General features: G+C 41.2%; 1 protein-coding gene across 12 annotated transcripts; it reads left to right on the plus strand.

Annotated features, from left to right (window-relative positions):
* The first annotated feature begins 204 nt into the window (after positions 1-204).
* LOC116264016 (uncharacterized) lies at positions 205-17,333 on the plus strand. Of its 12 annotated transcripts, XM_050080467.1 has the most exons (12): positions 205-344; positions 463-602; positions 1,795-1,897; positions 4,246-4,407; positions 5,453-5,565; positions 6,050-6,121; positions 14,816-14,931; positions 16,471-16,525; positions 16,605-16,725; positions 16,822-16,869; positions 16,971-17,065; positions 17,157-17,333. In XM_050080467.1, exons 4-12 carry the CDS (start codon positions 4,362-4,364, stop codon positions 17,256-17,258), a joined length of 768 nt encoding a protein of 255 aa, XP_049936424.1. In that variant the 5' UTR covers positions 205-344; positions 463-602; positions 1,795-1,897; positions 4,246-4,361; the 3' UTR covers positions 17,259-17,333. The 12 variants fall into 12 exon arrangements, with proteins under 12 accessions (XP_049936424.1, XP_031499762.1, XP_031499763.1 ...); XM_031643902.2 differs by having other exon boundaries at positions 241-602; XM_031643903.2 differs by having other exon boundaries at positions 255-602; positions 4,229-4,407.
* The last annotated feature ends 6,378 nt before the right edge of the window (positions 17,334-23,711 follow it).

Here is a 23,711-nt window from a genome sequence, read left to right on the forward strand (position 1 = left end):
TTGAATCGAATCGAGTTCATGTAACTTAGCTTGTTTATAAACTTTGTGTTTTCACGAGCTCAACTCGTTTACAAACCCAAACTTCTTAGAAGTGTTTGACTGGAAATTGTTCTGTTTTGTTCTTTTAAGTTGAAAAATCGGAGATCTTAACTGAGATACAAATCGGAGAAGCTGGGATTGGCACTTGGCAGGGTCAAAGCCCAAGTCATTGAAATAGTGCCGTTCATAGTCGGGCAACAAGCCAACAACTGCAGTCGGCCTGTCCTGCCTTACTGTTGTCGGGCCGACCGTCCGCCCCTCCAGCAAACCCAGGAGCCTTCTCCTCCGTTGCTGCCGACCGGAAAGTACGATGGCTCCCCTCCCTCCCTCCCTCTCTTCTACCCCACGGCCGGTTTCCGCTGCCATGGATCTTACTGCTTCTCCTTTTCCTTCCCACCGCCACCTCCATCGACGTGGTAGCAGAGGGCGCCAGAGGGAGGAGGGAGGGCTGGAGGGTTTAGCTGCGAGAAAAGGAGAGTCGCAGAAAGCGGGCTCTCTCTCTTCAACCCAGAATTCCCAAACTTGATTCTGCCCGCCGTTAATCCTACCACCTCGGGTTCCAGGTTCTCTCTCTTCGTTATTCTGTCAAATAGTTTAGTATCTTTTCGACTCTCCAATGGCGTTCTCTCTTTTTTTCTCTCTATTATTATGTTAGAACTTGGTCTCTTTCGCTGTGTGAAATATCAGTGGTGCATTGTTTGTCTGCTTTCTTCCTCTGAATTGTTTTCAACGTACGTGTCTTGTCTTTTCCATTTTGCTTTCGGGAAAAGGCTACTCACTTTCCGCAGCAGGCTCCCTTTTATGAACACTTGTTTTTATTTTTATTTTTTTCGTTTCTCGGGGTCAATTTTGCACTTGCTGCCGGGGCCAGAAGGATCAGTAAAAAGTGGTGGTAGTGTGGGATCATTTCATTTGGACATGCATCCTTTTGTAGTGATTCTGTCAGAGAGGGAGTCGACCTCTTCTCTGCTCCACATTTTCTTCTGCCTCTTCCCTGTTGATGGTACGCAACCAAGACTGAGGTACATTTCCATTACCAATCAAATATTTAGCTCTCTACCAACGTACGGGCAAGCAGCATGTGCGGCGTCGGCCTTATCTAATACGATGTGCCGTCTGTTGCTTTGTTGATCAGTAGGAGGAGAAGGTGGATGATGAGTTACGTTGTTATTGCGTGGTCCGCTTGAGATGAAACTTAGACATAAAAAACTGATTCCTTCGTGTTCATCCTTGAAAAGGGTCAGATCTTTGTTTATTTTCTTTGAAAGTTCAACATTTTGTTTCTCCAAATGGGAATGCCGACCTCACAGCATTACATATTTAGGCTAAAAAATGTGGGTTGTCAAGTATTGCTATGGAAGGGAAGTAGTTAATGGAGGTGATTGCACGTATAACTCTTTAAGAGCTTTGAACCGGATGATCTCAGATGTACCGTAGAATAGCATTCTGATGCTTTTCTACAGATATTCTTTCTTCATGTAATTCCTGGTATCTTTTGTTAGTCTTTTCTCATCTGGAGAGTTTAACATAAGTTGTAGAGCAGTGTTCAAGTTGGCCTAGGGAATTTCGTTTCGGAAATTGTTAGTGCGAATGTTTTTAGAGAAACGTGGTCTTCTCCGCAGTATGAAAAGTGTGGTTTTGCATCAGCACCGGAATTTACCGAATGTGGCCTTTGGACTCCTCTTTTGCACTTGATATGGTCGGAAGTTTCTTTTAAGTTTTTAACCATTTAGTCTTCTTTGCCGATGAAAGCAGGTTCATGAGGATGAGTTGTATAGAACGAGGAGGGGAAAGTGTAAGAAATTCATTTGGGCACGAAATTTGTCTCATGCAGTAGTTCAATTGGCTCACTGTATTGGTGAGTTATGCTTTCTTGTTCTCAATAAGTCTGCCTTTCCTCTTTTACCTGTGGTGCTAGCCAAAATAATGATTTGATTAGTTCAACAATATTCCTGTGTGCATTTTAGTGTTTGAACTTATTACTCTAAATGATGTCATTACCTCGATTTGGATCTCTTGTCAAATCTTTAACATTTTTCTTCTGAAGGTGCTGCGTCTATGGCACTAGATAAAATCAAAGAAAGGGGATTGCTTATGTAAGGCCTTGAATCTAGTCTTAGAACAGTACTGCAACATATGAGACAAAGGTGAAGAGAAATTTGGTGTAGACAGATTAAAAAACGACCATTAGCTTGTGCCACTTAGGATGGGGAGAACATGTGTATGTGTCCATGAGACATGTAAGAGAGAAACAGACAGAGAGAGAATCCTTCCTGATTTCTCAATAAGTCTTTCTTTCTGCTTTTCTCTTTAGTGCTAGCAAAATAATGATTGTAATGATTTGGTTGGTTAAATTTTCCTTTCTGCACTATACTGTTTGAGCTCAATTACTTTAAATAATATGACTAGCCTCTCTTGACCTCGTACCAATGTCATTACCTCGATTTGGATCTCTTGTCAAATCTTTAACATTTTTCTTCTGAAGGTGCTGCGTCTATGGCACTAGATAAAATCAAAGAAAGGGGATTGCTTATGTAAGGCCTTGAATCTAGTCTTAGAACAGTACTGCAACATATGAGACAAAGGTGAAGAGAAATTTGGTGTAGACAGATTAAAAAACGACCATTAGCTTGTGCCACTTAGGATGGGGAGAACATGTGTATGTGTCCATGAGACATGTAAGAGAGAAACAGACAGAGAGAGAATCCTTCCTGATTTCTCAATAAGTCTTTCTTTCTGCTTTTCTCTTTAGTGCTAGCAAAATAATGATTGTAATGATTTGGTTGGTTAAATTTTCCTTTCTGCACTATACTGTTTGAGCTCAATTACTTTAAATAATATGACTAGCCTCTCTTGACCTCGTACCAATGTCATTACCTCGATTTGGATCTCTTGTCAAATCTTTAACATTTTTCTTCTGAAGGTGCTGCGTCTATGGCACTAGATAAAATCAAAGAAAGGGGATTGCTTATGTAAGGCCTTGAATCTAGTCTTAGAACAGTACTGCAACATATGAGACAAAGGTGAAGAGAAATTTGGTGTAGACAGATTAAAAAACGACCATTAGCTTGTGCCACTTAGGATGGGGAGAACATGTGTATGTGTCCATGAGACATGTAAGAGAGAAACAGACAGAGAGAGAATCCTTCCTGATTTCTCAATAAGTCTTTCTTTCTGCTTTTCTCTTTAGTGCTAGCAAAATAATGATTGTAATGATTTGGTTGGTTAAATTTTCCTTTCTGCACTATACTGTTTGAGCTCAATTACTTTAAATAATATGACTAGCCTCTCTTGACCTCGTACCAATGTCATTACCTCGATTTGGATCTCTTGTCAAATCTTTAACATTTTTCTTCTGAAGGTGCTGCGTCTATGGCACTAGATAAAATCAAAGAAAGGGGATTGCTTATGTAAGGCCTTGAATCTAGTCTTAGAACAGTACTGCAACATATGAGACCAAGGTGAAGAGAAATTTAGTGTAGACAGATTAAAAAACGACCATTAGCTTGTGCCACTTAGGATGGGGAGAACATGTGTATGTGTCCATGAGACATGTAAGAGAGAAACAGACAGAGAGAGAATCCTTCCTGATTTCTCAATAAGTCTTTCTTTCTGCTTTTCTCTTTAGTGCTAGCAAAATAATGATTGTAATGATTTGGTTGGTTAAATTTTCCTTTCTGCACTATACTGTTTGAGCTCAATTACTTTAAATAATATGACTAGCCTCTCTTGACCTCGTACCAATGTCATTACCTCGATTTGGATCTCTTGTCAAATCTTTAACATTTTTCTTCTGAAGGTGCTGCGTCTATGGCACTAGATAAAATCAAAGAAAGGGGATTGCTTATGTAAGGCCTTGAATCTAGTCTTAGAACAGTACTGCAACATATGAGACAAAGGTGAAGAGAAATTTGGTGTAGACAGATTAAAAAACGACCATTAGCTTGTGCCACTTAGGATGGGGAGAACATGTGTATGTGTCCATGAGACATGTAAGAGAGAAACAGACAGAGAGAGAATCCTTCCTGATTTCTCAATAAGTCTTTCTTTCTGCTTTTCTCTTTAGTGCTAGCAAAATAATGATTGTAATGATTTGGTTGGTTAAATTTTCCTTTCTGCACTATACTGTTTGAGCTCAATTACTTTAAATAATATGACTAGCCTCTCTTGACCTCGTACCAACTTTCAGTTTTTATTTTCAAAAAGGTCAGTGTCGATGGCAGTAGATGAAGTCAAAGAAAGGGGATCCCTTAAGCTAGATGGATGGTAGTTTTTGACAGGCAGGCACATTCTTCCCCTGTTAAAGGGAGGAACTAAGTCACATGGTCTCACCAAAAGAGTCACTTCATCCAAGTCAACATGACCTAGGTATGGGTGCGGGTGAGGCTTGATGCAGCAACCAATAGCTTGCTTCTTTTTGAAGCATTGGTATAATGATAACCTGTTGCTTGTTAATTTTGTTGTTTGTGGATAATTACTGTGTTAGTTTATATACAAAAGTCCTTGCCAAACCAGCATCCTTTGTTTTTTTGAAGAATGGTGCACCTGCACTTGTTTTACATAGGGGAGGGGAAGAATGTCCCTACTGTATTAAATCAAGGTGAAACAGTCAACGAATATGTCAACTGCAGTTTACCCCTCTTTCCATTTAGAATGCATGAGAGAGCAGATAATCGGATGAGCTATTCTCCTTTTTAAACATATGCTGTAACACATAAAATCATAAAATTGTTCGGAACAACTGTCATGTCCAAAGTGCGGGCTTGAGGCCTGGCACCACTGATGGATGTAATGTCTTATAGAATTCTGTGTACAGGCATCTGCCTGGCTTGTCAAGCTGTAATGCTTCCTTCAAAATACTGGTAAACTTTGTCCACCACTAATTCATTCCCTGCATATTCACATCCACAACAGTGTCACACAATGATTCCAATTTGCAATGAATAGTTTCCTGTTTTTGGTAAGTTATTAGCCAATTAGGTGCATTCCTGGTAGCAATCTTTCGTTTATTAATGCTTGCATATGCCACCTGCCTGCCATTTTTAGACAGCCTCCTGTCTGCTATTTTCAAGGATTTCCTGGTCACTTCTTGTGGTGGTTCGTGTAGCTTCTTTATTGTAATTATTTGGCTTTTCTTGAAGCTAAATTTGTGTATCTTGCTGTTAGTAATGCAATTTGATGGATTTTCTATATTTGGTCCTCACCAGTTTCTTGACCACTATCCATCTTTTCTTGATTGTGATCATCTTCTTCTTTCTTATGTCAAAGGATTTGTGTTTTTAAAGCTTGACTCAAACTTGCGTGTTGAGGGACATTTAGAAATTTTGCCTTCAAACTTAAATCTTCAAGGGGCATTCAGAAATTTCCCTTTTTGAATTTACAGAAATTTACTAGTTTCTATTTATTCCTGCAGCTAATGCTATGGTTGGTCCACATTTATGGATTACTGGTCTCTTCTATCGGGCTAGCAACAAGCACCATGGGATTGTTGAGAAGACTACAGATTTTAAATTGACCCCTCTTCAAGTTAGTACTGGTTTTATAATTCTCTTTCTAGTTGATCTTTTATCAAAGTTCAATTTTCTGTTGCCAATTTAATAAGATATTGCTGCCACACATTATTGCATTTGTTTCAGGATTCATCTCTGTTCTGTTGTTTGTATTATTTACCAGAAGGCTAATCTAGAATACTTTTCTGGGGAATGGTTGAAATCTTCATGCTTAAGTGAGTGAAAACAGTGATTGCTCATCCACTTTTCCCACTGTTCTGTTCCACGAAGAACTTTGGTGTCAGTTTAAAGCCAACTTTTCTTTTCTGCTTTTCTGTTTGTTGAATGAGATGCATGATGCATCTTTGGGGGAACACAATGTTATAAGAAATTTTTACAATACAGGCAGCACAAAATTCCTTCTGTGTCATGGGTTGGCCGAAGAAACTCTTCTGTGTGATATCTTGTTCTGTATCTTAGCAATCCTCACTTTAACTTTTGTGGTTTCTTTGTCTACTTAGCAGGAAGAGCGACTACAGAAACTTCAGGATCGGATAGCTGTGCCATTTGATGAGGCATGTCATGAACATCAAGTATTGCTCATTCTTTTTCTCTCATCTATTTGTACCTGTCTGCTGAAAACCATATTGTCCAAAATTATAAGAACTTCTCATGGTTGTTTGTGTTTATTCGAGTTCATGGTGCCTTACAGTCTAAACATGGGCACCAGGAAGATCTAAGGGAAGTAGTGGTGTCAGATAAAGATGACCCCGAAAAAAGTGGATTTGTATCTCAAGTCACAAACTCTAAAAACTTGTGAATGTTCAACTGCAAAGAATATGAAAAAACTTCTCAGTGACATGCAAAACTGGTAAAGAACGATGAAAAAAGAAATCCTTCAAGAAGGTGTAATCACTTAATGCCATAAACTAGTTGGTTAATAAGAAATTACTGCTAGAACATGATGTCATCCCCAGGAATTAGAACCCCTATCATACTTTGTTATTAGAAAAGAGGAAACTAGGAACATCTGAATCACTGAACTTTTATCAGTCGAGGTTTAGTATCACATGATGGCAGTACGTGGTTCACACTCATCACTGTCAAGTTGTATATTTTCGCACAGGCTAGTACGTGAAAAAATTATTCAAAAGTTGTATCGCATAACTTCAGGAGCGGGTGCCAGTGCCCGCTCCTCAAGTTATGATATATATATATATATATATATATATATATATATATATATATACATATGTCACGGCTGACTCTTTCAGTCCGTGCGGCACGACAAGAACTTATTTTCCGTCAGCCTTCAAACCATCGAAAGGGGCGCAAAGATCGTTTTGGAATGCAAAGTGCATAAAGAAAACAGAGAGTGAATAAGGAAAACTCGCAATGTATTCATCTTGGAAAACTTGTACATCACGGGGGAGGTAAGAAAGGAAAATAATCTCAAGTTGCTTACATAGGATGGTCGAAGCCGCATACAAGGATTCTCATGCCGACCACCTAAAACTTAGTAAGCATGTAAAGATGGGTCTTGGGACCGGGTCTAGGTCCAGACCCGATCCAACTTGTAGCCCTTGTGGGCCTTACTTAAAGACTTGTAACCCTAATTTCTGGTGCTAATGAAATTTCTAAGAGAGATAGAGTCTGGTTGCTAGTGGGCACCAGTCTTCTTCACCTGCGGTTTTTTCCCTCTAGTTGAAGGGTTTTCCACGTTACATCTGTGTTCGTTTCTCGTTCCCTCGCTTTTACTGTTTCTACATGGTATCAGAGCCATGACTAGTTTGTGAAATTTTTTGCTGGCCGTGAAGTTCCAGCCCTGACCTTTCCATTGCTCGCTGCTCTTGTGCCACCGCCGCGGCCGCTGCCGCTTCCATTGTTGCTGTCGATTCCGGCTGCTCTTGCTGCTGCTTTCTAGCTGCAGCCAGCTCACGCCCGTAACTCTCCATCGCCCGATGTTGTTCCTTCATCGCCCAATGCTATGCCGTCATCGAGCGTCGCCCAGAGTACGCTGGTGCCCAACTCCGTCGCTTCTCATCTGTTGCTGTAGAGGTCGACTGTTGTGTGCCGGTTGCCGCTGTTCTCCATCCTGTGCTGTCGCCTCCAACACTGTCGCCTGCCTGGTCGCCACAACGTCGTTTGTACTCAATTTCGAAGTTGTACCCAAGAAGTTTAGCTAGCCATCTCTGCTGCGTAGGGGTAGAGACTCGTTGCTTGAGCATATATTTCAAGCTGTTCTGGTCGGTCCTGACCACGAATCGGCGTCCTATGAGGTAGGGACACCACTTTTCCACTGCAATGACGATTGCAAGCAACTCCTTTTCATACGTTGAAAGAGGCTTGGCTCGGCTAGTAAGAGCTTTCGACATGTATGCAATGGGATGACCCTCCTGTCCGAGGACTGCCGCAACTTCTACATCACATGCATCTGTCTCTATAGTAAACGTCTTTGTGAAGTCGGGTAGGGTAAGGACGGGCGCGGTCATCAGGGCCGTTTTTAGTTTGTCGAAGGCGACCCTTGACTTATCGGTCCACAAGAATGCTCCCTTCTTCAGCATCTGCGTAAGAGGCTGGGCTATTATCCCATAGCCCTGTATAAACCTCCTGTAGTATCCTGTCAGCCCAAGGAAGCCGCGTAGACCTTTTAAATCCTTGGGCAGTGGCCATCGTTCCATGGCTTGCAACTTTTCGGGGTCTGCCCGAACCCCTTCGCGGGACACTACGTGTCCAAGGTATTCAATTGAAGACTGTCCAAAGCTACATTTGGACATCTTCGCAAACAATTGGTGCTCTTTAAGAATTTGAAGCGTGATTTCCAGGTGCCTCTGGTGCTGTTCTTCGTTCTTGCTGTATATCAGGATGTCGTCGAAGAACACTAAAATGAAGTCCCTTAAATGTGCCCGAAACACGTCATTCATACACCTCTGAAAGGTGGCTGGTGCGTTGGTTAGACCAAAGGGCATAACTAAAAATTCGTAATGCCCGTCGTGTGTTCGGAAGGCTGTCTTCAACACGTCTTCATCATGCATTCGTATTTGATGGTAACCGGCCCTAAGGTCAGAAAATAGTGGCGCCGGCCAGCTCATCCAGAAGCTCGTCTATAACTGGTATGGGGTGCCGATCCTTAACGGTCACCTCATTGAGCGCCCTGTAGTCCACGCAGAACCTCCATGTGTTGTCCTTCTTTTTAACTAAGAGGACGGGCGAGGAGAATGGACTACAACTGGGCCGAATGATGTCGCTCTGTAGCATTTCTTTCACTAGGCGCTCGATTTCCGCCTTCTGGCTATGCCCATACCTATAGGGCCTGACGTTCACAGGCTCTGCTCCCTGTGTAAGGATGATCCGATGGTCATAGGCCCGCTTTGGAGGCAGGCCCTTGGGCTCATCGAAAACCTCTGGAAATCCGTTTAAAACTTTTTGAATTGCGGCCGGAATGGGTTCTTCTTGCTCGTTGTCCGGCCCTGGCACATCAGTTGCTAAGGCAAGGACCCAACATGCTGGCTGCTCTTGGTTAAGGCATCGTAGAGCAGCCTTAGGACGTGTATTGCCCGTGAGACCTTGCAAAGTAATCAATTCCTCTTCTCCCTCTGGGGTGAAAGTCATAGTAAAACTCTTCACGTCCCAGTTGATGGCTTTCCAAAAGAGGAACCATGGCATTCCCAATACCAGGTCGACTCCTTCTAGTGGGATCAGTAAGAAGTCGATTGAGAAGGCTTTCTTGTTTAGCACGACCTCTATACCTTGCCCTTCATGAAGGCACTTGAGGCGGTAGCCTCCTCCCACAATGATCGTTTGGGGCTTGCTAGATTGTAGCGCGATCTGGCAACGTTTGGCGGCTTCCTCTGTAAGGAAGTTGTTGGTGGCACCACTATCTAACAATATCAACACTTTGTGCCCGTTGATTCTACCAAAGATACGCATGGCATTGGGTTTGTGGGGGTCGGTCATGGAGTGAAGAGACTCGGCCTCGTCTACCTTGTTTTCTGACTTGGGGGCCTCTTCTTTTTCCTTTTCCTTCCTCTTGGTTCGTTTCTTGGTTTCCACTTCCTCTTCAGATGAGGAGCTGGAGCTATACTCTGTATCGCTTGAGGAATCATCATCGGAACAAGACCCACTCTCACTATCGCTGAGTACTTGAATCCTATTGTAGGATTTACACTGGTGGTTCTTATCCCACTTTTCCTCACACCTAAAGCACAATCCCTTGCGCCTATACTCCTCCATTTGTTTGGGTGTGAGGTATCTGGTTGGAGGACCTCTGCCCGATTTAGATGTTTGGTTATATACTTTATCTCCGGGCTTGTAATCTCTCCCCTTTTGGTAGGGAGTAACCTCGCTGCCTCTAAACCGAGAAACAGAAGATTGCGAGGGTTTCTTCTTTTGTTTATCAAATTTGCGTGCCTTCTTCATAGCACGCCTTTCATCAATGCGCTCCTCGTATATACGAGCCATGGCGAAACACTCCTCTAGGCTCTCGAAACGTTGTACCTTCATTTCAAGCTTTACCTCTTGTTTGAGCCCACCCTTGAAGGCGCCGATGAGGGCCTTCTCCGACCACTGTACCATACTTGCAAGCCTTTCGAATTGTTTTTGGTAGGCTTGCACCGTGGTGGTCTGGACCAAGTTCTTAAGGTCCTCGTCGTAGTCTATAAAGGTGGAGTCGCCAAATCTGAGCTGAAGGCTCTTCTTGAACTGTTTCCAGGTAGGGTCGTAGGTTTTGTGGACAAACCATAAGTAGAAGCTTGTAGCTTCTCCCGTCATGTTGGCTGCCGCTGTTTCTATCCATTCATCCCTAAGAACTCGATGGCACACAAAGTAACGCTCGGCCATGAACATCCACTCTCTCAACTGTTCCCCATTGAACTTTGGAAATTCGTAACGGACCGTGGGTGTCCGTCTGTCATCGTGTCGGGGGTGTCCTTTCTCGTTCCTCCTACGAAGATGCGGAGACTCTTCTTCTTCTTCAGAATCATAGTACGTTTGATTCTGACTTGAGTTTGCGAACCTTTGTACACGCGTGGAGGCTCGAGGGTGTTCTTCTAAGGGCGGGCGGAATGTGGGTCCGGCTAGAGGAGGCCCCGGGGGTCCCATTCTGTTGGTTCGGGCCCCGTCCATGCTGGTGCCTACGTGAGACACCCGTGGGTCTACTTCATTATCGGTGAAGTAGTTTGGACAGCCGCCCATTACGCCCTTTCCTTTTTCGCGCCCTGTCTGAGTTGGGCCTTGGGTGACGGCCTCTTGTTGCGGGTTTATGGAGGCGCTTAGGAGCCTGAACATGCTCCTAAACTCGTCCATGTCCCGTTGTCTAGCCGAGTCCTGGCGTTCCATCTCGGTTCTACGGATGGAGTCTTGCCTATCCATATCCCGACGCATTCTTATTAGCTCCCTTTCAATATGCGTCATGCGCCCCACCATAGGGTCTTGGAGCTCAATGGACTCGGCCTGTGCTGGCTCCTCTTGATGTTGAGGGACCTCTTCTAGTACGGCGGTCTCCTCAAGAGCAAGTTGCTTCTTGGATTTGCCCATTTGTAAGACTAGGGCTGAAAATCTCCAAGGCAACACGTTGAACACAACACACGAAAACCTAACTACGCTGAATCCAAACAAGACTGCCTACTGCCACTCTCAAAATCCAAAAACTATCTACTGCCACTCTCAAGGAAATCCTAAACTGACCACACGCTGCCGCTGCCCTGCTGCTGCCCGTGTGTTCGTAAGCAAGGGAGACGGGTTGGCCCGCCTACTGCCGCACTCGCCTAGTGCCTCGGCAGTCCCGCTTCACTCTCCGCCGAGCTCAAAGAGCCTAAATCACCACACCCGCCTGGTGTCTCGGTGACGCACCTCGAGTTTGGCTACCCTCGGGAGTACGATGTGTACTACCCTAGACTTGCTAAAATGGAGCAAGCCTAGCCGTGAACAACACTAATATCACGCCGTGGAAGACTAAAGAAGACCAAAACTGAAATCCAGAAAACCACTGCCGAAACTGAAGCTGCTAGAAAACCGACTATAAGCTGCCCCTGACGTTGAATCTTCACGGTCCAAGTGCTTACGAAATCCGGTTTCTCCTCAAGAGGGCTCTGATACCAATTGTTAGGCACTACCCGGGCGGACTAGTAAGACCGAACCGAAGCAGCCCTAAATTCCCAAGACCTTCTTGAGGAGCAATCTAAAAAACCAAAATCCTAGAAAAATTACACACTTGTTCTACCCGGCCGGACAGGACCCCGGCGCAAACCCGATGGGAGAGATGTACAAGTGCGGCTGGGAACCCCCAAAGCCTAACTAAGGAAATCCTACTACAGAACGCTAAAGGGTTGTGAGGCCGTACAAACGCGAAGCGGTACAAGAATACACTCACAACTCACTCAACAAACCATGCAAACCACAATCTAACGAAGCAAACCACACCCGAGCCCAGTAGGAAGGTCTAGTCCTTTAGCGGGCGTGTCGTTGGCAAAGGTGCCTTCGAGGTACCGTGGTAGGGACGTGGGACAGAGCCCGGGCTAAAACAGGAATAAAGCAAACTAAATGCAACCTAAAAACAGAAAGCAAGAACTCCCTCCCGAAGCTACAAGGGGGGGTGAGAAGTGATACCGGCCAAGACGAACTTGGCTGAACCGAATAGATGACCTCGGGGTGAGTACCAGTCCCCGAGGTAACACAGCTCACTGTACTGAAAGTCCTACTGAGGCGAGCCTCCACGGAGCTTGCTGCCGAAGAAGAAGAAGAAGAGTCTCCGCATCCATGACATACCTGGATCTTGGTTCTGCATAGTGGTGGAAAAAGCAGAATCACCCACAACTATAGACGCCAAGGAGGAAGATGAAGTTTTCTGAGCCAGAAATTGTTCATACTCTGATTTACTCATACCAATAGTGACTTTTTCTGCATTTGAATCTATATGGTCATCTTTAACATGTGAAGCTTTTGGGATATGAGACGAACTCTTGATTTGTGATGACTCATATCCTCGAATCATTGGGTGACCATGTTTATTCCAGCATCTATCTTCTAGATGACCAAGTCTTGCACGTCACAGAACGTGCATTGAAATCTACCACGTCCACCTCCTGAATTACGACCTCCTCTCCCCATATTGAAGGCATGTCCTCAGCTTCCTAAGATGGATAAGGATTTCCCACCACACGACTTAGCCTGTTATAGGCCTCAGCAAGGTCTAGAATTTCAGCCCCAGTCAACATTTGGGCTTTGGCCACTGCAAAATCAGGAGACAACCCAACTAAAAATTTCGCCACCATGTGCTGCTCAAAGTGGGTTTTGTAGCATGATTGACACGGGGAACGTAGGGCTTTGAGCCTCTCATAGACTGATTTGACTGACGCAAAGTATTAGGCCAGATCTGAGTCACTTTGTTGGAGTTTGAGAAGTTCTTCTTCAACCTGCAAGACTTTGCTCATATTCTTATCATGAGAGTAAGTTTGCTTCAGAAATTCTCCATATGCTTGGCAGAGGTATAATACGCAATCGTAGGAGTGATGTGTGCTTGCACGCTATTCATAATCCATGACATCACAATATTATTATCTTCCTCCCACGTAGAATATTTTCCTTGTCTTAGTTAGGGGTTCTTCCTCCCATAATAACATGTTTCTTTCTATGCCCCTTAACAGACATCATAAATACGCGAGACCAGATTTCATAGTTTGAGCCGTCTAACTTCACGGTAGACCCAAATGAAAGAAGATTTCCAGAGACTTTTTATTCTCCCTGCGCATCAACAATAGTATCTCTCTGCTCCATAGTGAAAATCAAACAAAAATCTCTGCACACTGAATGTAGACTGCTGGAAAAAAAAAAAGAACGTGCAGGAAAAAAAAAAATCCAGTCACATATTTTAATGTCTAGATGTTGTTAACATGCATTCAGAGCAGGTAGCAGTCACACCTCCTTCACGACCCTGAACAGCAGAAAACTTTGCCGATAATTACTGCTGAGAAACAAACTTACAGACGAAGACTACCGCTGCTTTTTCTGTTCCCAACCTCAACTCTCAAACAGCAAGTCCACATCTTGTTGTTCCACAATCAGCAACGTCAACAAGCAATCTCCACGATTAGCAGCAGCAACAAGCAATCTCTGATTAGCAACAATGACAGGATCCCAGCATCCACACCATGTTAGCGACAGGCAATCTTTAATCAGCAACAACGACAGGATCCCAGCAGCCACACCATGTTCCACTAGTGGATCTGATCATGGGTTCCACATAGGCGTGATCAGATTCCACCCACCAGTGAGCAGTAGAGAGAAGAGGAAGAAAAAAATGAGAAAGGAAAGGGGGAGACGAGAGAGGAGGAAGAAGAAATCTAACAGTCACCGGAGAGGAGATCGCTGAAAATCTGCTAGTCGCCGGCAGCCTGAAGTGGTCACGGCGCTGGCTTTGATACCATGTTGTCGTGAGAGAAAGAGAGAGAAGAAAACACGTCCAACTTATTATTCATCACTTACCCTGACCCTTAAGGGAGAATTAGGGTCAAGAACAAAATTACAATGTAAACCAAAAAGTTATTGAAAATAATTAAAGAACTGTCAAGTTTTTTAATATTCCAAAAAACTACCTCAACGTCAACATATATATATAACCCTCTCCTAAGTTGTTTGGAAAATGGCACACTGGCTATATATAAACTGGCAGCTGCATCCATGGAATGCCTGGTGCTCATCCATCTCTGGTTCAGCAGACTATTTGCTGCTCCAATGGGATATAATTCAGGAGAAATTTTTTCTTGCTTTAGATAATCCTACTTTGACTTGGTTGCACATGAAGCTCGGTAACCAAGATGATGGCTGTTGCAAATTGTGAAAGTTTTTTTTTTTTTTTAATTTAGAATTTAGGTAAAGGACTATACTAAATGGTTCAATAAAAAAAGAAGGATAGATTAAGCTGCAGATCCTAAAATTGTTCATATATGTTCAAAATGATGTTAATGGCCCTTCTCCATGATATTAAATGTTTAGAACAAATCTAGAATTGTTGCCTCTGGGGTGTGGAATTTTGCCATCGACCATCTTTTTGTTTCCACTGGAAACAGAAAGGAACCTCTTTTCATTTTTTATTATTATCTACAACCTCAGTAGATGGTTTATGTTTGTATTTTTCATTCTCTGCAGATTTTTATATTTTTCAGGTTACATGCTTTTAAACAATTGAAAGTATTGGTTTTTTCTTTTTTCATATTAACTATTAACAAGTAATGATTGAATTTTTTTTTTTTGGCTCGTTCATATTAAAAGTGCTCATTTTTTAATGGCAGGAAGCACTCAAAGCCTTATGGGTTGCTGCATTTCCAGATATTGCTCTTGAAGGCTGCATATCTGAGCAGTGGAAAGAAATGGGTTGGCAAGGTCCAAATCCCTCAACAGATTTTAGGTGACACACCTTTATCTATTTTTCCCTCATTCAGATCTTCAATTTTGTTCTGTCAGAACCACCTGCTATAATGTACTTAGCTCTCCTGTACTATTAACTGTTACTCATGCACGTGGACATCAGGATGTTATTTAGCTAGTTCATCAGCTTTTTTTTTTCTTTTGACTTGAATTCAAGGACATTTTGTTCATTATGTGCATGTTGTGCTGTTTTATTTTGTGTGTCTGCCGAGGTGAGCTTGCCAAAATGTCTAAGTCACACAGGTGCGCCAACTATGGTGGTGCACTTGCATCGATGTGGGTGCGGGTGCGGCCTGACACGGCACCTCACTCAGTCAAACCGAAACTGGTGCTGCTGATAGCAAACGTTCTTTTTTTCTCTTTTTTTTTTTTTCATTTTTTCCCTTCTCCTATCTTTCCCTCTTCTCTCTCTCTCCCCATATTTTATTTAATAAAACTTTGAATTTTGTATGAGATTAAGGTAACCTTGATAAAAAAAAAAAGTTTAAAAATATAGACAAGTAAAATTTACTTATATAACAAATAATATATAAGCTCTCACCGCACCCGCACGCAATTTTTTTTGGAACTTACCTCATCCCTCAGCCGGACCAGCACCTGCACTCCGCTCCCATGTGACATTAAAGCTTAGCTAGCATTCCTTCAATTTATTCCCATATCATCTGTTAAGCCTTAATGCTTTCTGCAGTTATCTGTAGGATTCCTACAGTGGTATTGTCCCTCATTTAATTGTTGTGCTACGTTCAAGTTATTACCACTTTGTATTTTTCTTTTTCTTATAAATCTCAAGCCCCATCCACGTGGCTACATGGTTTAACAGTTGACCTTGAGACCTTCCAGTTGGAAAAGATTAAGGGTTCGGTACCTGAGTTGTGTCCATACTGGCATGATCTGGTACAATTTACTACCCCAAGCTCCTATCTAGAGAAAAAAAAAAGGTTTCTATTTTTTCACTGTTATTTCCTGTGTATTGATTTCAGTTCAGCAAATGAGCCTGATGCCTTAAAATGTCTTGTTCCTATACTACCCTGGACTTGTTTCTTCTGACTTCTTGATGTTCTAAGTTTACTTGCTCCTTGTTTCTGAATTAGAATGTGCAAATTCGACTGTCTGAATAATATTCTTATACCAATGCAAGAAAACGTGGTACTTGAGAAATTGCAGTTATGTAGACATTTGAATACTGATTCAGGATATTAAAACTTGTACTGTAGTCCTTTCTTTGTGTACAATTTAAATTTCAGTCACATGCTCAATTGGCTTATGGGAAATGTTTAGCTAAAGATCTGGTTCATCTAACAGCTTGTAGAAAAAAACAACAATTACCCTCCATGCGTTTTTGGCATCAATGGGAACTTTTGGTTGACGATCTCCAGCCTTTAAGATATGATATATCGATTTATTTTCCCATTTTCACTTATACAATTCTATGATCATGTGTGAGCAGCATTTTCTTCTCTGGTTTGTTTGCAAAAGTTCTGGTTAGAGCTCGTGAACTTTAATAATTTTCATTTTACAGGGGCTGTGGATTTACTGCTCTCGAGAACCTGCTGTTTTTTGCTAGGAATTATCCAGTAAGCATAAATTTGTTTTTTTCCCACCTTGTCTTGTTTACTCTACATCTGATTGACTTGGGTTCTTCTTCAAATGAAGGAACACTTTCAGAAGTTACTCCTAAAAAGTGGAGGAGAACGGGCTACGTGGGAATATCCATTTGCTGTTGCTGGCATCAACATCTCTTTTATGCTAATAAAAATGTTAGACTTGCTTTCAGGTGAAGCGTCATTTCTTTTTGTTTTGGTTGTTTCTGTTAAATGACCGTAAATGCATTCTGTTCTTAAGTTCACTTCTTCATGATTCTTTTTTACAGATAGACCAAAATCTATCCCAGGGATCAACTTTCTGAGAATTTTGACAGGTAAAGCTATCCATGTGAAACTAACTATTCTGACTTCTTAAATTTTATTTGACGGGTATAACTTGTACCGTTTTATAATTTTTTACCTTCTGCTTTTGCAGAGGATGAAGAGGCTTTTGACGTGTTATATTGTATATCATTTGCAATGATGGATGCACAATGGCTTGCTATGCGTGCTTCCTACATGGAATTCAATGTAAGTTCTGTACCTTCGCCAAAGATATCTATATATACACACACACACACACACAAGAGCAGCTAAGATCTTTTGCTTTTTCTTTGTTCAGGAGGTTTTACAGGCCACCAGGATTCAGTTGGAAAGAGAATTATCACTTGAAGACGTGCACCACATTCGGGATCTACCAGCACACAACCTGTTATCTCTGTAGGTTTTCTTTTAATGCATCAAAATACTTTCGTAAAATTAAATACGATCTGCAACACCTTTTCCTTTGTTCCTGCCACCATCTGTGCGCTTCGTTTCTCTTCTGCTTTTCTCGAACGTTAGTAAAGTTAAAAGCTACCCAGATAAACCTCAAGAGAATCAACACCATGAACTAAATTTCATGAAGCTGAAAGCAACTGCATATTGTGTCCATCATATTATGCGCGAGACTGGAGCTAAAAAGAATGGAAATTAAAGAATAGCTAAACAAGTGAACTACAAGAATCCACCAGCTTGTTGATAACCTGCAGTTGACAAAAGAGAGATTGAATGAGGAAGGTTTGTGGAGAAGATGACAAAGGGCCTTCCACTCAGAGTCCTGCGCAAAGCGTCCAGTAAGACAGCCACCATTTCCCCAGCAAATCTCATCAGCCATGGTCGAAGGAAGACACCCCACAAGCCCACCACGCCAATCAGCACTTCTGTGCCGAACCCCATTTCTTTCGCTCCCACCTCCAAAACCATGGATCAGAAGAAAATAGCTACATTTCTTTTCATTGGGTTGGGAGCTCAGAGAAGTATTTATTTGCTTGGATGATGATGGGTGGGTCCTGGCGCCTTGCCGCTCCCCCTTTAGATTTTTTCTGAATGAAAATAAAAGGTACAAAATTTTCAGAAACTTGTGCGTTCAAAATTTTATGGAAGACCGCTACCACTGCCGACGATTCTGTGTGCCGGAGGTTCATTGAAGAAGAGTGTAAATGCTTGTGTACCATTCTATCTGCTGCTGACCACTAGCTTGTTGAACAACCGTTCTCACCTTCTAGTCAGGCGTTTCTTGTAGTTCTTTTGATGGGCAACATTGTTATCCTTGCAATTTGGCTTTACCCACTTGGCATTGATGTGGATCAGACGGCGTGGTTGATGGCAATGCCTCTTGTTGAGGCCTCGTGTTCAAGGCTTTTTTACTGAATTGCAGATTCGTTGGCAACTTATTGGGGGAGAGAGTCGCTTCTCTACTGACCCGTTAGAGCTTCTATGTTGCAGCACTAATCGTGTAAATTTTTGCCAAGTTAATTAGACGTCATGAACTCCACATGCATATGACGTTTTTGTTGCGAGGAGAAGCTGAGACACTCTTTAACCGCACTGGGAGCCTTTGAGGTTTAATTATTTTTTGCCAGCTGATGCAATAATGGAGGCACAGGTACATAAAATTATTGAATAGCTTGCAGAGAAGAAGCGGTGCACGTTACATTATCGTCGCTCGCAGACAAACAAATCTCTCTCTCCCCCTCTCCCTCGCGTAACCGTCCTTTTGCACACCTTGTGAAATGCGTAAAACCAACTTGTACCGTTGGCCTTTAATTTGGTATTCATTCCGCTGCTTCTACATCGTTGGCCCATGTAAAATTGCAGTTTCTGACATGGGTTTTACTAGTTGGAGCTTTGCTGTTGGGATTGGCTATAAAAACGATGAGGCCTTGTCCATTATCAGGATTGCCCGAACTAATGTGGCAATGAAATGATTTCATCACTTTAGAGAGAGAGAGAGAGAGAGAGAGAGAGAGAGAGAGAGAGAGAGAGAGAGTTAGTTTCAGGAGTAATATCTGGCTGGGTGTATGTAACGCTCAAATTGCTTCTGAACTGTTCATGTAGACTAGCATTCAACGCCATTGTTAATCCATCAGCGAGAAAAAGTAATCATAAAAATGATCTTCTATGAACATAGATCTGTCCGCCCGCATCTAGTGGTGGGACATACAAAAGACATGCAAACTTTTTAATAATGTAAAATACGCATCTTTTTCAAAATTTTCAGTACAAACATGGGAGTTTATTGTGTCACACTTGAAATTTTTGTGATTAAAGAAAGACCTGAATGCAATGACCGAGCAACTATTTTTAGCATCTGGTAAATAAATGGCACCGAACTGTCCATCCTGAACTATAATACACATTTTTTTTGTTGAAATTTGAGAATGATTACAAAACCAGCATTATCAATACCAACATGAATCGGCCTATTAGCTTTTCAGTAGGGTAGTGTTTGATAGCTTCGGCAGCAGCATGGATTTCAGATCCACTGTACATTTAAAAAAACATAGAACTGTGGTCATAGGGATGCTTACTCTGCCTTTCATTAAATTTTAAGAAAAAACACAAACTTCCTGCTAAAGATGAAGACGAAAGATCGAAATAATGAATATCTGTGGATCTGAAATGAAGGCTTTATTTAAAGGGTTCGATTTTTATTCCGTAGCTGAATCTAAATGTGATAGGGCTTCCTATCTTGTATCAAAATTAGATCATGATCAAAACTTAGATATAAGAGGTGGTTTCGCATAAGGGGCACTCTAGTAGTGCCTCATGAATATGCCCTAAAAGGTTGGGGCATATTCATGGACACTCAGTTTGTGCCCTGATGCTAAACGACCCATAAGAGGTAGTTTAGCATGATCAGTACATTCTTATGAATCTGCTCCAAAAAACATGGCGGATTCATGGAACACTTTTTAATATGTCTAATGAATCTAAAAAAAATTGTATTTCCAAACATCCCTTAAGGGGTCTCGTTTGGTAACAGTAACAAGTTGTTGCTATCTTATGAATTTGTAACAAAAAATGAGGAAAATTCATTAAAGGCTGCCACACATTATTCCATAAATCTATCCAGCTAATTTTTGTGACAAATTTATGGAACAAGAACAAATTGTTACTGTTCCATGTGTATGTCCCAAATGTTGGAGCAGATTCATGAGACACTTAGGATACTATGAGATAGTAACATCTTGTTACTGTTGCCAAACAACCCTTAAATGTATCAAGTTAAGCTGTATAATGAAAACTCCTTCTCATGACAATGTGTAAAAGAGAGTCGAGAACATGACAACGTAAGTCATATTGGCCAAACCTATATAAAACTATTGTGTCTTTTCTTTTATTTTCTTGCTGCAAACATGATATGAAAGCCCATCCAGTGATCAGTAGTTTGTTTCCCAAGGTTGTTCCCTATGGGATGATCCTTAATTGGAAGCTCTCATGAGATAACAAGAAGTTAGAGGGGATAGATTGGTGTGGTTATTATCCAAGAAAGATGTTAACACAAGTAGTTGGAATGCATTCCGCATTCATCGCAGTGCCTCAAACAGAAAATTGGAGAGATTCTTTGGCAACATGGTAGTTTTCCTCAAGCCAATTGGACTCTCCATGTTGTTTATAACTTGTAAGGGGCGGTAGGTGCTAGATGGCAAAGTTCAATAGAGGGGAATTAGTTTAGCTTCAAAATATTAGCTTTTTAAAGTAATGGTGGAAGATGAAATCCATTCATTCTTTATTTGCAAGCATGATAGAAATACATGGTGCAATATCATGAAGAAGTTTGGTGTTGTCAAACCTCCTACTCTTGAGCTCTTGAGCTTGTATGGTGGAAAGCTTGTTTTCATTTTGTTGTGTGGTTCATTTTTAGGATAAGAAATTTATGAAACATGAAGGGAAATAGCCTTCAAATGAGAGGCTGAAGCCCTCTCCTTTCTCTTGTCCCTTTAAAGTCCAGAGCTGCTTCAAGACCTAGGTAATCCTATAGAATACCTTTTAACTCGAGTATTGCGCATGTCACTATTTGCAATTAAGAAAAATAACACCCAAAAGAATTGAACTGAAGGCACGTTAGCATCACATCACTCAACCCAACCCACCCAAATTATATTGAGTCACTTGCTTGGTGGCCCATTGTAAAGAAAGAATTAGTGTAATGAATTGAAGGAATAAGAGGTTGGAGAGCTTTATCTCCAGCTGTTTTGGTGGGCGATGCTATATCCTTCCAAGATACTGCAATATTTAATAGATTAACCAAGCGATATTCGGAGCTAACATTAATCTTAAAGAGTAGTTATGACATATCGCGTTGCATGTGTGAAAGACCAGACCACCCGGATGGCCAGAGGATTTCAGCATATATATATTGTATTGGTGATTTTAAAAACAGTAAGCAGTTTGAGCCTTTCCGTATTTAAAACCTTATGTTACTTAGAACTCTCTCACTCTCTTACTTAATGGCAAGCTGGGTCAGTTTCGCCCCGTAACTACGTCAAGAAATGTGATTTAGTTGATGATCTCCTTTAATTTTTAGATGGGATAGAACAGAGCCCCCCTTTACTCCATCCAGATAGTGATGCACTTTGCCCATGGCATCACACACCACTTCATGACTCAGGGACGTAGTATATAGTGCTCATGAGAATCGAAATGGAAACATGAGTTATCACAGCCCTTCGTTTGGCCGGCTACAATATGCCCTTTGAAGCAATCTTTCTCAATCTGAATGTCTTAATTTTAATTACAAATGTAGGAAAACTCTCTCATGTAAGTTGCTTTTATTTTTTTTAGCAATAAAAAAATTTATTTAAATTTCTTATTTATGAAGTCCAAATCGTTTCTCAGACTCAAATTGGGGATGAACCCAAGGAGCCATCTTTGTGATCAGTTCACCAGACGTGCACACAAGGCTGGATGGGACCAAGGTTTTGTCGTTCTTGGCTATCGTGGAATTGATTCAAACGCAAGTATATAATAATGGTTTGAGATTTTTGGTTGTATTCCTTTCCTTTCCAACCTGGCCTCTAATCTGTTGAGCTGCATCGATCCGGACATACTCGCACCTCCTCCTAATTAATCGCATTCATTTGTTGGTTTCTTTCTTGCATTTCAAGAAAACATAATGATATATTCGATCCCCTGATCCTTCAAAAACTTATCCTTCACTCCAGGCATATTATTAGCCGTCTCCTTGAGAAAGATCGGCATAGTCGCTGTCAATTTAATTTTTTAATTTTTTTTTTGGATGTCAGCTGGCTTCAAGATCACAACCTTCCTTGTTTTTTAATGAGGTCACCTTATTGGCAAATAGAGCAATATTTAACTATTATGGACTATTCATTGGGGTAGATTAATGAAGCACTTTTCGAAAGTGTTTTAAAGTGTTTTATTTATGAACTTGTCTTTCAAAAGTTTTATGAACTTGTCTGAAGCAGATTTATTAAACTATGCCATTTGCCAAACGAGCTCAAGACTGTTTAACAGTTACAAACTATTCATCAAGTACTCGATCAGTTTTCAGGGACTTTTGACATTATAAAAAATGAGCCTCCACCTGTCAGTATGAGCCTACATACATGGTTGACTGAAACACCTTTTATATATATATATATATATATATATATATATATATATATATATATATATATATATATTCTTGTTTTTTAAAAAGATTTGTAGGTAAGGATTTAGAAATTAGTAGGTATGTGTCCCTTAGGTACATGACCTGTAAGGGAATAATCTTGGTCATTGATCTATGAAAAAATGAAACAAAAAACAAGAAAAAAAAATTGTCGATTAATGCTAGATGATCAAAATATTCTCTCTCTCTCTTTTTTTTTTCATTGATTTTCTTTGTTCTCCAACTTAAAAACATCAATGGCTAAGGTGATGCCATTGGGCACATCATTTATAAGCTGTGTATCTAAGGATATTATGTTTATTTATTTATGTATTCAATAACCTTGACAGAGACAATGCCATTGGGCACATCATCTATGGCGTGAAGAAGGAGGCTATGGCTAACTAAAGCATAACCTGGCTATATCCAAAGGCCTGAGCATAATAATCGCATTGTGCATGAGCTCATGTGCATGTTAATACTCCAAAAGAGTGGGCCAAAGGCTCAATACAAGTGGGCCAGAGATACAGTTGGCCTTTTGTTAAATACCACCCATTCTCAACAAAAGCACTGTCTATTATTCAAGTTTCCATAGTTGGACTGCAAAAACTACTGAAGGAAAGAGGGAATATTTGATGTTGAAAATATGAAAAGAGAATTAAATGACTTGAGGGCAAACCTTTAAGACTTTGTGAGGTGGGGTGGTGGCATACAGATGAGTATGATACCTTGTCCTTTTCCATGCATCTCCATCTTCTTTTCCTCTTTAATTAACCAGTGGGTGGTACCAAAGTACTATCTTTTACCTTTTTTACCAAAAGAAATTTTTTTGTGAGAGAAATATTTCGATTATGACAGCATTTGTTCCTGAACAACCGTTAATTCTCTCTTTCTCTGTCCCTCTCTGTCTCCAAACCTTTCATCTTTCACTCATGTTTAAATAGTCTACATAGATCTGGCTTCCATATTCATCATAAATTTTTAGAATAATGATATGAACCCTCTTAATCTTTCTAACTCATTTTACATGCCAAAGTGCATAAAGATTTTTGGAATATATATGGCCTTTCGTCCGGCAGGAAAACAAGTGCCGCAACCCTGAATTCTCTGGAAACCCATCTGTTTTTAACAATGATATGACATAATTTGCTGCATTATTGGATAGACTACAGGGTTATCTGTCAAATAATTTCAAGATTTCGGTTATCACGAGGAAGGTGCTTTTCTTTCTTCTAAATT

This window comes from Nymphaea colorata, chromosome 11 (genome assembly GCF_008831285.2).
Source record: "Nymphaea colorata isolate Beijing-Zhang1983 chromosome 11, ASM883128v2, whole genome shotgun sequence".
NCBI classification, from domain to species: Eukaryota; Viridiplantae; Streptophyta; class Magnoliopsida; order Nymphaeales; family Nymphaeaceae; genus Nymphaea; species Nymphaea colorata.

What these genes read in the sequence shown, in the direction of transcription:
- LOC116264016 (XM_031643900.2), top strand. Translation starts at nt 1,228, where the DNA reads ATGAAACTTAGACATAAAAAACTGATTCCTTCGTGTTCATCCTTGAAA. An exon ending in AGGCATGTCATGAACATCAA is followed by an intron (nt 6,122 to 14,815) that starts GTATTGCTCATT and finishes TTTTAATGGCAG; the next exon opens with GAAGCACTCAAAGCCTTATG. An exon ending in AATGTTAGACTTGCTTTCAG is followed by an intron (nt 16,726 to 16,821) that starts GTGAAGCGTCAT and finishes TCTTTTTTACAG; the next exon opens with ATAGACCAAAATCTATCCCA.